This window comes from Phymastichus coffea, unplaced genomic scaffold (assembly GCF_024137745.1).
Source record: "Phymastichus coffea isolate CEN01 unplaced genomic scaffold, Cenicafe_Pcof_1.1 PCOF00001, whole genome shotgun sequence".
Classification (NCBI taxonomy): Eukaryota; Metazoa; Arthropoda; class Insecta; order Hymenoptera; family Eulophidae; genus Phymastichus; species Phymastichus coffea.
The window spans coordinates 4597783-4613037 of NW_026706812.1; the positions used below are offsets into that span (position 1 = coordinate 4597783).

The 15255-nt window shown below is 35.4% G+C and overlaps 1 protein-coding gene across 1 annotated transcript in view; it reads right to left on the minus strand.

The window, feature by feature from the left end:
• Positions 1-15255, minus strand: part of LOC131675320 (COP9 signalosome complex subunit 8) — a 277597-nt gene that overhangs the window by 108520 nt on the left and 153822 nt on the right. The window contains exon 2 of the mRNA XM_058954258.1: positions 10727-10797. Within this exon, the coding sequence (XP_058810241.1) occupies positions 10727-10797 (71 nt within the window). The remainder of the gene's footprint in view (positions 1-10726; positions 10798-15255) is intronic.

Sequence of the window (15255 nt, forward strand, 5' to 3'; positions counted from 1 at the left end):
ATTGGTGGTACATAAGATCCCAACTCCAAAAGGTAGGAAAAGAACGGCACCAAATACTCCAAGCCATGCAAAAATCAAAGTACCTGATGAAAAGAGACTTTCTAATGCTGCTCACATGCCACAAGTCTCAGATACATATAAAAGATGTAACCACTGTTCTACAAGAGATAATGTAATGTTCCTCTGTGTCTTTTACCGGAAAGAAATTGTTTTCAAAAACATCACATATAGACAGTAATGAGTTTTGTTGCTCTGGTTGTATGAAGAACATGTTTTTATGTCTAATTTCAAAGAATACTCAGTAACAATATTACAGTACAAATTTATTGATAAGGCAAAGGGGATCCTCCTACAGGAAGAATGGAGGAAAAGAGGAAATAAAAACCCTGAAAATGAAACATAAAAAATGCAGAAAATAATATATAAAAAATAAAAAATAATATAAAATATAAAAAATAAAAAAAATATATAAAATATAAAAAATACAAAAAAAAATATAAAATATGAAAAATACAAAAAAAAAACGTAAATGGAGCTTGAACTCATCACGTCCTCGTCGTAAGCTCCGGGTAATGCCGAGAATGAGTGAAAGAAGTATCCACTATTCTGAGATATTATACTTTCAAGTCATGCAAATAAGCATGTACATCAATCATATCCTTTGGCCATCTTGGCTGCAGAATTTCAGAAAACTAGTATGATATTGATTATCACTGAGATTGAGGCACTTGAGATATGAGTTTGAGAGTATTCAAGCCAATATAAAAATATACCTATCCGCCATTTTGAAGCATTATTTCGGAAACCTGATATCAGAATCGTTATCTGCGATCCCTAAAACCCTTTAGATATGAATTTTAGAGTATTAGTATCAATATAGGAAATCTTCTTGCCCGCCATTTTAGATCCGCCATCTTGGATACACAATTTTTGAACTCTGATGTCAAATTATTATTCAGCGACCCCAAAAACCTTTGTATACCAAATTTGAAAGGGATACTCTCATTATTCGCGTCAATAATGAATTTCTCCCCAAAAATTCAATTTTTTTCTTCTTTGTTCATTTAAAAATATTAAAAAATAACCCAATATATTGATTTCAACTGCAAAATTATGTTTTTGAACTATTAATGAACTGAAAGAATGCAAAAGACCCTGTTGAAATCCATAATGTTGTTCTAAAATGGCAAAAGAAGCAATAAATCCATGTGTCCATCAGGATGGACACTGTGCTTCAAAGGGTTAAACGGATTTATGATAACCAAGTTTATCCAAAGTACAACAAAATTACAGAAGCTAAAGGAAACTGCTATCCAGAATACATTCTTAGTGATAGTAATGGTTTGGAAGTTGATATATTTTCTTTATTAGACCATACATTGCAAAGAATATTGTCAACCCTAGAAGAAAAAGTATTAAGGAATTCAACGTGTAAAGCTATTTTATTTTTAGCTAAGTGGGAAATGGATGGTTTTTCTGGCCAACAAACAACTAGACAAGCCTGGCACAATCCATCAGAAAATGATACTAATAATGAAAGCGAATCTACTTGTGAAAATAAGAGTATAGGTGACTCGGATGTACCAGTATTTATAACAACATTTGTTCCACTATAATTAAAAACTGAAGATGATATTTTATGGACTAACAATAAATCATCTTCAGTTTCATATTGTCGTCCAATAAATTTTAAATTCACAAAAGAAACTGATGATGTTGTTACCAAAAACTACGAATATTATTTCGAAGAGTTAATGAAAGTAGAAACTTATATTCTTCATTTTAATGGTATGTCATTTCATGTTAAATTTGATTTTAAATGCACAATGATAGACGGTAAAATATGTTATATTTTCACAGGACAGAAAGCTTCAAGATGCTGCGATATTTGTATGGTTGGTCCAAAATTCATAAATGAGATTTCATATGTACAAAAACTTCCTTGCAAGCAACAACATTATAAATTTGGATTCCCAATTTTGCATAGCTGAATACGTTTTATGGAATATGTTTTGCACTTGTCTTATAATTTTAAATTTCAAAAAGGAACTGTAAGTGGTAAAAATAAGGAGATTCAAGTTCAGTAGTTATTGAGACAAGATTTAAATTTAACAGTTGATGTAGTAAAACAAGGTGAAGAGGCAACAAACACAGGAAATGTGACCCGTGCATTTTTTAAAGATGGACATATCGTTTCGAAACATACGGGAATTAATGAAAAGTTAATAAAACAATTATATATAGTTTTACAGATAATTTCTCAACAAAAGGAAATGAACATTAAGAAATTTAAAACTTACTGCATAGAAACGGCCAAATTATGCATTACGTTATATCTATAATACCAGATGCCACCTTCCGTACATAAAGTATTAATACACGGTTGTGATATCATGAGACAGTTTCTAGCACCTATTGATTGGTTTTCAGAAGAAGCACAGGAAGCAAGTCACAAAGTCTTTAGAAAAGCTCTAAGCCAACAAGCAGAATGTATCAGAGGTCGAAAACTAACGTAGATGTAACGCATTATATGGTTATTACATCAGATCCTTTAATGTCCTCACTTAGATGTATAACAAAACACAAGACAATAGCTCTTACTGAAGAAGCAAAACAGTTCTTAAAATAAATAAAATTTTTTTGAATGATACAATGTATAATACAAAACTCCAGCATTTGACTTAAAAACAAAAAAAACGCATGTTAAAATGACCGGACTTCAACCTTCATGTGGTAATGTAAGTAAGTGAAAGTAAAACTGAAACTAATGAAGTTAAGGCAATAACATTTACAAAATTAAAGCTTAAGTATGAGTTTTAGTTTTGTAAGGTATGGTACCAAGTATTAAAATTTCAATACAAACTAAAATTTGTCGTCTGTAAAAATTATCCTCTTTAGAATTTTATTATTTTTAAAGTAAATTTAATGATAATTGTTGACCGTAATTGAGTTACAAATGTTATAGTAGCGAATTAAAATATTTACAAACAGAAAATAATTTTAACTTATATACCGAATTTTCAATACTTTGTATTGAATTTTCGATATTTTGTAATGAATTTTCAATACTGTATTGAAAAAAAGTTTCAATACAAAGTATTGAATTTCCAACTGCAACTTTTTTACAGTATACTTTATAACTATAAAGCATCTAAGGATTAAAATTTACAAGCGAAGAGTTAATAGTTTTTATACTTTTTTGTTGAAGCAGTAAAAAGTTTCGAGCCTAAAAAATGTTAAATTGAGGTTTATATGTGTTACGTCCTGAGACGTAAATATTTCTTCATTTTGATTTCATCAGCAATCGATTAAAAACGAAATAATGTATAAACGACGAACGGCTGTTACGTCTCAAGACGTATCTTTATTCATTTACACTCTCTAAAAAGTGCAACTCCGAATTTCGTAAAATCAAAACTATGTACACGTCCACCGGAAAACTATACGGCAGCAAAACACAAAGACCATACTCAGCATTACACAACGCACATTGAACTCGAAAGGAAAATTACCCAACTACACAGAAACATCAGCGATTAATTAAGCACAAATTCATGTATATAAGACGAACCACCCGTAAAGAGTCGGGCAGTCATTATTGTTACTCCGTACACGTCAGTTCGACAATTGACGAATAAACTTTACGTATCGACGCTACAGTCACGTGCAAGCCTGTTCGACAATTTGGCTAACTATTCAATTACTACTTGTCAAACTATACTATTTGATCTTAATAAATACGCGATCCATTAAAAGTGAGAACGTGCAACTTCATTATTCAACCTAACCAAATACCGAGATCTACAATACTGAAAGTACTCCAGAGACTGTAAGTACAACAAAATAATAAACCACATTCATTTCTATCCATATATCATATATTACTCATTACTTGTGAGCCTCAACCAGCCACTTGTATCATATTGGTACGTTTCGCACATTCGCTATTCGTAGTTTATGCACGAGACGTAACACGGCATTTTTACGAAATACAAACTCAGCGAAATTAAAAGATGAGTAGTCCGAAAATTTGGGGCGCCCGACATTTTGATTTTCTGATTACTCAACACATTAATACGGGCCGAAAAGTCAATGTCCAAACAGAGACTCGACTTTTCGGCAGTTGATTCGCGACGCGCGACTACTCAATAGCATTAAAAATTGTTAAAGTTCTTACGAGCTGATTCGCGAAGCGCGACGGCCGAATAACGTACATTTTATCTATTGTTATTTTTGAGAAATCATTTCTGTTCTTGAATAAATAAATAATTACTTAAATCGAGTGTTCGTGCATCATTACCGACCGACCTCACATATATGCTTCATCCAGATAGAGATAAGCAGCCAATTTAACTCGAAATAATAACCCAGGTAAGTTCCTGTTACTATAATAATTATTAATAAATGAATGATCATACATACTCTAAAACTGCACGTCACGGCTACGTTGTCGCGATATAACAATACGATTGAGGTTTAAGTATGTTGTGCTTGTGGTTTACGTGATTGAAGTTTAAGGGATTACATTTTACCAGGAGTGTAGTTTAATGTTTTTATGTTTTTTCTGTTAAAATATTAAGAATTTTAAGCCAAAAGAATATTGTATTGAAGTTTATAGGCTTTCAGGTTTGTGGGTTTGAGGTTTGAGGATTAAGAGTGTTGAGGTTTTGTGATTTATATGTTTGAGGGTTGAAGGATTAAAATTTACAAGTTTGAAATTTGAAGTTTTTATATTTTTCTATTGAATTATTAAGAATTTTAATAAATGTTGAATTGAAGTTCATAGGTTCGAGGTATGTGGGTATGAGGTTTGTGGGTATGAGGTTCGTACGTGTTGGGTTTATGGTTACTATGATTAAGGTATAAGGGACTAGAGTTTACAAGCTTGCAATTTAAAGTTTTTATACTTTTCTGTTGAATCATTAAGAATTTTGAGCCAAAAGAATGTTAAATTGAGGTTTATAGGTTTAAGGTTTGTGAGTTTGAGGTTTGTGGGTTAAGGGTAGTGGGATTGTGGTTTAAAGGTGGGGGATTTGAAGATTTGGGGTTTACATGTGTAACATTTGAGTCTATCTCGCGTTATCAAACAAATAGTTCGGACTCTTTCTATTTGTAATCGCGTTTCCGAGAGTAGCAAGAAGTTGACACGCATATATTTATAAGAAATGAAATCTCTAAATTCATCGAATAGCAAATACAATATTTACTGTTTCGATGAATCGTTTTGAAATACGATTGAGTATAGTCGCATCTATCGGGGAGAAGCCCGACAGCGCCGCAACAAACACTTAATCCAATTTCTTAGCAATTAATGAATTTACAGAGAGGAGATATCTAAGGCTACATTTTTCTCATAAGAGAGATAGTCTTACGAGTTGAGCGCTTAGGTATCGTAAGAAAAGGAATTAGCAGGCTAACCACTGAATAATGAAATTAGTCTCAGGAAATTATTGAGTCTTTATTTCAAATCAATGCTCGTGCTGTTAAGCAAGGTAGGATAGTGAATCCTCTTGCCGCAGCGACAAGCGAATTTATACTTGCGAAATTGGCTCCTTTCTACGCTTGGTAACCCCTACAACGCTATTTTTGAAATTGATATAAACTTTGTACATGGTTTGTCACAAAATGGCTCAATCGAAATTGAAATTTGATGATTTAAAAAATTAAGTGTGAAATAACAGTTTTTTATAACATAAATCGTTTCTCGAGGAAAAATCGCCTTTTAGAGTTATAAGTAATATAATTTGATAATCAAATAACACCAAATTTACAATAAATTTAAGGAAAATTCTTACATAAGTATTAGCAAATTAGTGACAATCATTATCATTAATTTTACAGATATATACAATCGAATCACTATCTAACAACGCAATTTTAATTGTTTAAATAAATTATAAATTTTTTATTTATTGATAACTCATTCACGCTCCTTATATGGTCTTGTTTTCGCTGAATTGCTCTAACACATTTACATATATGTGAGAAGAGCGCCTTCGCTTAATTACCGCTTTTCTTTGATTTTGTAGTGCAAGACGGGTTGCTATTTTGCAGTAGGCAAAGGGACAAATCGGACGAGACCATTACACATGTTTGGGGTTGGTGGGTTTGTTTGTTTATGGATATAGGGTTTGTTAACTTATTGTTTAGCAAATGATTAAAGGTCAACTTTTGTGGTTTGAATTTTGTACGTAGAATCTCGCAGGAAATAAGTTATTTTAGGTTCTGGTTGCAGGCTTACTGTTAGAGTAGGTTACCCTGAACAATTTAAAAAAGAACTGGTAGAAATTTATCGCAGTATATGGCTGATGGAGATTTTTATCCACTTTGGCCCCACTGTGCGACAGCTCACGTGGGTGTATCACAAAACCCTTTCTCTATACTCGGGCAGAACAACCAACCGTCAGAACTCTTTGCGGTTTGTGACTGGATTGAGCAGATGATCTGTCATATATCGATATAATATATTGTCCTCAACTTTCCAGTTGACGTATTTCTTCGGCTGGTCGCGGACTTCTTGAAGCCTTTACAGGCACCAAGAGTCTATATCCGTCTCAAACTCGCGCAAGAGTATATCCAGAGCACGTTTCCTATGCACGATTTCGCAGTCGAGTTGTTGGAAATCCAGCACTCATCGCTCAAGTTGACCTGTTAGATCTTGTTTACTTAGTAGTCTAGTTAACGCGCTATGATCTGTCATCACTACGAAGTGAACTCGAAGGTATCGATGAAGTTGATAGGAATACACATAAAAATTCATTTAAATATTTCGAAATAGCGACATCGACTACTGAAAATAAAAGTTATAGACAGACTGTTCAATGTATAACTGAACAATAAATTAATAATTAAATAAAAATGCTATGAGTTCTACTAATTAATATTCGAATAAAATTAATTACGAGGTTGAAAGGTTCCCGAAATCGAATGAGACTACTATAGCGCTTGCTTAGATAGATAGATAGAGAGAGAGAGAAAGAGAGAGAGAAAGAGAGAGAGAATAACATCCACGCTATACGGTGTACGCAAATTCCCTCTACTATACTACTATAGCCTGTTGAAGGAGAGAGAGAGAGAGAGAGAGAAACATCTACACTGTTGGAAACGTATCTAGCCAAAATATAGCTTAGCAAGCTAGAGACGCTTCCCCCTCTCTAAGGGCCCACCACACCAAGATCAAGCCAACATATAGCTTAGCCAGCGCACCGCAAGCTAGAAACGATACTCCCTCTCCGAAGGCCTGTACCTAGCTAGCATATGCTTACTGAGCGCCCTACTATCAAAGGAGATCGGGAGAGATAGAGAATGAGAGAGAAAGTAGCATCCACGTTATTCAGTGTACGCGCCTAGCCACCATATAGCTTACCAAGTGCCCTACCAACTTCTACAGCGTGCTGCTTTTACAACCTTTATAGGAGGAATCTACCTTGACAGTCTATATAATAAAATTTATTATTTTATTATTTACTAATAGGAGGGATGAGCTTTGGGAGTCGCGACTACGTTAAGGAACCACTCCGCGGGGTTAGTGGGAGGCACCACCCACTCTCTGACCATCCCGATGCATGCGCAGTGCGTGCGCGCGCATGAACAATTCCCTATGTATGTTTTAAGCCACCTAGACGCCCCCCACGATGTGGCTTGAAACATACATTGCTTACCGTGCCGTCTCTCATGCGCGTTTAATATTCGGCTCGCATCGTAAATCGGATGTTCTCCGTCCTCGAATATCTGCACTAGAAATGCTCCCACCGCGTACGATGATCCGTCAGAATGCAAGTAGAACGATCGTTCGAAGTCCGGTTTCACCAACACGGGGGCTTCAGTGAATACTTTTTTTAATCGTTCAAAGGCCTCCTGCTGTTCTTCGCACTAAATACGTGGTTGGTCCTTCCTTGTCAGTTTTTGAGAGCGGTACCTTAATAGCGCTCTCACTTTCAATAAATCAAGCGTACCATCCTACGATGCCTGAAAATCTTCGAAGCTGCTCTATAATTCGGGGCGCCATGTAGTCCATGATTTTCTGATTTTTCAAGGTTGCTTTCTCGTAGGTTTATCTCCACTAACTGCCGCAATATTTTCTCTAACCACAGCATGAGGTTCTCGGAAATTCTCGCTCACTACCAATAAATCATTCATATATCAAAATACATTCTGCGGGAACTCCGATCCAAACAGCGTATCCATGAAATGCATGAATGTTGCGGGCGCATTTACTAGTCTCAATAGTATTCTCCATATTATATTCTCGAAATCCCACAGACTTAACCCGGGAATCGCAAACGCAGTGTACTGCTTGCTTCTTTTGTCCAAGGGAATTTACCAAAACGCCGACCTGAGAACAATCTTTGACAAAAATATATCGCAGTGCAGTCGATCCAAAATTAAATCACGACTGGGCATCGGGAATGCATCGATCTTTGTTACTTTGTTTACTGGGTGGAAGTCTGAACAAAATCGATACATCGCGTTTGCCTTTTTCACGATCACTGATGCGTTAATTCACTGACTATCCGACGGCCTAATTATACCCGTGCGCCACATTATCATTATACTTACACATTATTATTACACATTATATTATCTTCTCCTGCGTAAACTTAAGGATCGGTGGTGACATCCGCCGCAAAGGCGTTTCAATCGATCTCATATCACCGACACTTATTATGTACTTGATTTCTCGTCACGGCTGGGGCGCCTCCGGACTCGGACATTACTCTTCCAACGCCAACAACTGCTCATGCTGAGTGTCCCTTAGCTCGCAAGCCCTGCGTACTCGGCGAACACATGGTTCGGCCTATCTGCATTACTCGCAAAAGGGATCCACTTTCTCAAGCCCTTGGGCCGCCAATCTCGCCACTCGATGTTTGGCTTGGCATCAGCGCACTATGCCACCGCGCATCATCATAATCTGCACACCCAAATCCAACATCACCAGGTAGTTCTTCTCATTTATATTAACTATCAGAAGAAATATATTCTCTATTACCACTACCTGAGCCGAGTTATCGTCTTCGTCTTGGCTCGCAGACTGATTACCCGAGCTTGCCTCGGTTCTCTCCACCACTAAAACGGAAGATATTTCTGCCACCTTCGCATGGCTCACCGGATCGTTCACCACCATTCCTTCTCGCGCATCTATATTTTTTCGTTCTTGGCTGTCCGAGAGTTGCAGGGACCATTGTGGCGATGTAGTAGCCATGCGCTCCACCTGCGCTCGATCGGACATCTCCCTCTCTAATCGTTTCTCCAAGAGCAGCTGGAAGCCTCGACTACGCGCCACCTGTCCTTGATCGAACAACTCGCTTCCCAATCATTTGTCCGAGATCATCGCAGTGATACCTTAGTCACGCGCTTATCCTGCGCTCTATCAGATCTATTATCTACTACATCGGATTTTATGATCAAAACCGTGTGATTTTTCTCTTTCCTGACGGGCTCCAGCAATTTACCCTTTTGCTTCTTTCTACCATCTTACTGTCTTTAAAAATTGATTATTATTGTTATCGGCCGTTCCTAGTTGTTGATAGCGACGCAACAAACTATTCGAAAACTCCTTCACTTTAGCACCAGCTACACCTGACTGGGCGCCTCCCATTACGCGCACCTGTTATCTTACGACGCTGTGCCGACTCGAGCCGCGTGAGTATTAACGCAGCCTCGCCGGGTTCAATATCCTTTTAACCGTTCCTTTCTTCAATTCAGCCATCACCGCGCGAACAACCTTGTTTCGATGTATTTCACACACAAGCAATGCTTGCCCGAGCAAACTCAAGCAGGGGTCGATTAGCGAGTTCCGACCCTCGCCTGCAAATTTCCTTGCTGCACGATGTAGTATATTCACGTGGGACAGTTCTGAATCACAAACCACCTCATCGACCACCTTAAATCCGCATTGCAGTACGGCAAGCAGTGGTAAGTCTCTCCGACAAATTTAGACAATCAAAGGTTACTGAACAGTTGTAATCTTGCTAACCGCGAGGCACCAGGACGTCCCGAGTCCGCGATACCACGGTTGTTATGCGCACACCGGTGACGAACGGAAAGCGAGAAATGAGAGAAAAACGAGAGAGAGAGCTGACACTGAGGTGGTGGACTTGAACTGTCGCATCTTGTCTTCTGGTGGATTCGGACGTCGATGGTGATGAAGCAAACGCCGACGAAACTGCTGCAGTAGCCGTCGACCACCTGGCTTTCCAGACCAAACCAAAACCCAGAGTCCTGCATCAGCGCGCGGCGCTGAGAAATCGTTGTTCTAGTTCTACCACCGACGTTTTTCCGAATAGAATCAAGCGATATCACTCCTGCTGCTACCACTGATGCTCCATCAAGCCGAAAACTGTCCTCTTCCTCTTTCTTTCCACTCCTTGCCCTCAGTTACGGAGCTCATCCATCCTTAGCTCTTGAAGCTCTAATTCGGAAAAATCATATAAACTAGGATTAACAATGCGCTAACGCAATTACATAGATACCAGACTTAAAGATATCGCGCGCAGATAGTGAGATGTTAGGAACTTAGGGACGCCAGGGACAAGCTTACAAATCCTTGTTCAACATTAAGTATTTACGATTACTAATTGAGGGTTTAAACAATCTTTATAATTACATGAAAGGAGGTTTTTATTTACATTTTCTACAATTATTTTCTACTTTTCAATATTTCAATAATGGAAGCGACATTTGTAGTATGAATTGTTGGAAATAGTTTATGTGATATTATACTTACAATTCATTCTGTAGTAAATATATGGCCAGCATTTGAGAATACATCTGGGTTGTTATAATGCCTTCTGTGCTCTGTAAGAAATTATTTAAAGAAAATTTAATTTTAGTAGATTAACATTAAATAATAATTGTTAGCGGATGATTAATTAATAAAATATAGGGCTGTACTATTCGTTATTTTCAAATAGTGAATGGTACTTGATGACTTGTAAGCCATTTAATGAATTAAATAAATACTAATATAATTAACCTTACCAAGTAGTATATCTACTGTTTATAGAACTTTCTTTTACCGGTAGAAAATTCTATCAGACGTAAGACTGCCACGTTTGTTGTCGCTGTGGTAAATGTATTATTTTGAATAGTATTTTATTTGAATACGACTTTTTTAACCTTTTCGAAACGTAAAGGTTAAACAAAAATTAAAAAAAAGCAAATTAAAGCGTGAAGTTTCTAGTTTCGGGATCTTTATTTGCATAATCCTAATGAATATCGAGAGAAAAAAATTTTTGGTTTTCGTTTGGTTCACGGAAATGGAAAAAAATTTTTTGATCTAAGTAATTATATGGACTGAATAATTTATTCATTCAGCTTTAATTTGGAAAGTTATTGAGCTCAATACAAAAACTTGTTTCAGAGACATCGGAGTTTAAATGAAAAGGGATCGTTTTGTCTTTGGTCATCGATATCGCAAAATCAATTATCGCACAGAAAATTAAAGCTCAGTTTAACAAACTTCAATAAATGCTCTTCAAAGATTGGCCATTCGTTTTTGAACAAAAAAAAACTTTTCCATGCTTTACATGAATTTGAAAAAATAAAAAGAAAAGGGCTTTAGGTGGATTTTTGGAAAACCATTTGTTAAATTGGCAATACCGTAAAGACCAAGAATGTTAAGTGTGCTTTTACAGTTCAATATACCCACAACAGCCTTCCACAGTGTAAATTGATTCCATTAATACATTTCTTTGATTTATTCTATTAAATTTTTGAAAAGATTGAAGGATCACTTTTTTTTTGCTCTCAAATGCCCTGTAATCTCGGGAAAGACGTTGCTCGAATTATTCTTCGTTTTTTTTATTTTGGTTTGGCGCTCGCGCACCGTAAACCGGAGACGATAAAAGTGTCGATTTAAATAGCTAGGAGTTATTAAGTCAAAGTTACGAAGGAGTTGACAGAGCTTGCAATAAATTGGGAGATCCTAACAAGGAAAGGGTGATGAGTCGGCAGAGCTTGTAAATAAATTACAAAATACCAACTATTAGGTTTCCTAACGGGCCTTAGTTACCATAACGGTAGACAGAAGAGCTCCTATCACACGAAAATAAAAAGAGTAAGTATATTGAGACAGGAAAATTTTTCTTTAAGAATGAATTTACTTGTTTTATTTTCTTAATACACAAACACGGGTGCGAAGACTTGGTTTGCTTCTCTTGTAGTGTTTCTCTGGTAGGAAACGTGATATGGATATACCCTTCGGCCGCGCCACTCTTACACCTTGCTTGCTTACCAGGAACTTCTGGCTGTACTCCCACATTTGAGGCTGATACGTTTGTGATGTTCGTATCACTTATAAATAAATTTAATTCGAACTCTCGTAATTTAGCTAATGAGTAAGAATTTGTTTCCGATGATTTTACTCTAATTTCAAGAAAATAGCTAAGTGAAACCAATACAATAATTAAGTAAATCAAATATATATAAGTAATTATAAAATATCGAGGAAAGTCAGACAATGCCCTAGTTTCTTATGGTGCGAGTTGTCCCATAAGCAGAGCTAAAGTCTTTCTTGGATAGGATATAATTCGGCCCAAGTTTCTTATAGCGCGAGATGTTCTATAAGTTGAGCTCAAATTATAAGGAAAGGTTAGTCTTGCTTAGTAAATCACAATGAGAGAAAGAACTTAGGTGTTGATCCAAGTTTATTCAAACTCATGCGCTCACTTTGCAAGGCTAGAAGTGAATGAATCTAGCCTGTGCAAAGGTGGGCCTATTTATACACAGATTTTCCCGCTTATTATTGTAGGAGAGATTTCATCGAAAATTCGAGAGACATTCGCGAATTTTGAGAAATGATTTTTCTTCATTTATAAGTAAATAACCATTAATATTAAGTTTTTAACACATGTAAATTTTACAGAACTAGTTATTTGTTGATTTTATACAATATATAATTATCGCCAATAGTGTCGTCAAAAGTTATTAACTAATAAAGTTAATTAACGTGATATTACATTATTTACAATAGAAAATTATTAAAATTTCATATAACTTTATAGTTAATTAATTTTGGAAGTATTTTCCAAAATTAATTATTTAAATTAATTAATAACATTTGAATTATGACTAATTTTTCATATTTGTAACGGTTTTCTTTTAATCTTAATATGCGATTATTAGGTTAATTATCTAAGATTTCTAAATCATAAAATTGTCATTATCAAGTATTAACTTAATATTTTCGTTCTATATATCGCTTATTGTTTAAATAAATTATTAGTTGTTTATTTATTAATAACAGTTGTTATTTAGCTGTTATTAATGAAACCAATTCTTACTCATGTTCTATGCTTGTTCATTTTACATATAAATTATTTATATTTTTCTAATATTTCATATGTTAATAAATAAATTAACTTTACATATCGATATTCGTTATAAATTTATGATTGAATAAGATATTGTGAATCTGTATGTTAAAATCTATATAATTGATACTTTGTTATATTCAAATTATCTATAATTAACATATTTTTCTCAATATTATGATTCATTATATCTATGTCTATTATTTGTGACGTCACGCTATTTGTTTTGACTCGACTCTTATTTGTATACAGTCACGTAAACAGTGAGGTAGCGCCGCTTAATGTATTGTTTTGACTAACAGATAAATACGTTAGACTAGTTGCAGTCATTTAATAAACAGCTCATAGATAGGACCGTTACACGTTTTTCTCATAGGGAGGGAATAGACCTCCGTTATTATAGGCAAGTTCCGACCCTCGCCTGCGAGTTTCCCATCGCCGCGTTTTCTAATTGGTCTAGAATGGTCGCTTTCCTTTTCGGTCCTCCGCAAATCATGTTTCCACATGAGAGTCTCCTCAAGAGATGGCGACTCAGGCATGAATTTTCTTAATTCCTATTACAGTATTGCTATTTTTTTTATTTTTTTATTATTTATAAAATTTCGTGGACCGTATTTAATAGATTAACAAACGACAAACAATCTTTCCAAACACTTGCAACTCGTATAATATTGCGCTTCCATTGAATAATCACTTATTACTAAATAACTTTCAGTATTATTTGTGTTAATTATTAATCTGTTTTTTTTAAGTTATGAATTGGTACACAATAATTATTTTAAGCCGTAATTGCTTAAAAATTACATTTGATTGTTTAAACTTAATTAATTATATTTTCAGACTTATTATAATAACAAGATCTATTAAAACTACTTACAATCTAATTAGCGCTACTATGTGTATGTATTTTCGTAATCTAGTTAAATATTCTTGGTTGATATTTAAAAATATTTCATCTATTACTAATTTTACTCTTAAACTATTGATTCCATAATGTTTTGTGAAAAAGCTTTTAAAAGAGCCATAATCTTGCATATATTTTGTGTCATTTCATTGTGCCATTTATATTTTTGATATTTATCATTCTCACGCTTAAATAGTGGAATTTTCTAGAGATTCTGTTCTCATTATTAAAAAGCAGAGAGAGGATGTATTTTTGTGGCTTTTTTATTGCTCGCAGGCCTAGTAGATGTGTAGGCGCAAGTAGTATAGCAATGTATGTTCCAGCACATCTGCGGGGGGTCTGTAACCCTTTGACCCCACCGGGCTGAACCCTTTGGCTCCCTGGCTTAACCCTTTCATGTTAATAATAATTATTATTGTTAAAAATTATTATTAACAATATTCGTGGGGGTCCCTTGGTTTAACCCTTTGATTCCCTGGCCTCTATCCCCTCCATGTTAATTATTATTATTATTAATGTTAATAATTGTTTATAATTTTTGAGGAAGGTTTCTAGGGCTCCTAGTCCCTAGGGACCATATACCTAGTGCTTTCAGTCTAATTAAATTTAAATGTTTTTTTTTTAAAGTTATAAATATAAATTATTAACAATTTACTTGCTACATTGAGAATGAAACGAATATAGAAAATAGCGACGATTTTTTTTTTGAAAAAAATGAAAAGACAGACCGGAGAATCGAACCGGAGTCCTCTGGGTTGGCAGGCTAGCGTTCTACCACTAGAGCCAATGCCACATGTACCTTAGAGGATGCATATTGTGTATATTAGCTACACACGCATACATTTGGTATAGGGCCCGAGCGTGCGGAGGAGGAGGGGAGCGCATGCTGTCTATAGTTCTGGCTTGATGGGGATGCGCTACTATAGTAGTATTAAATGTATGCTCTCTCTCTAGCTCTGACTCAGCGTGATTCATAGTGCGAGGAGGAGGGGAGCGCATGATCAGCTATGCTTACTAACTACCCTATTATCTTAAGTT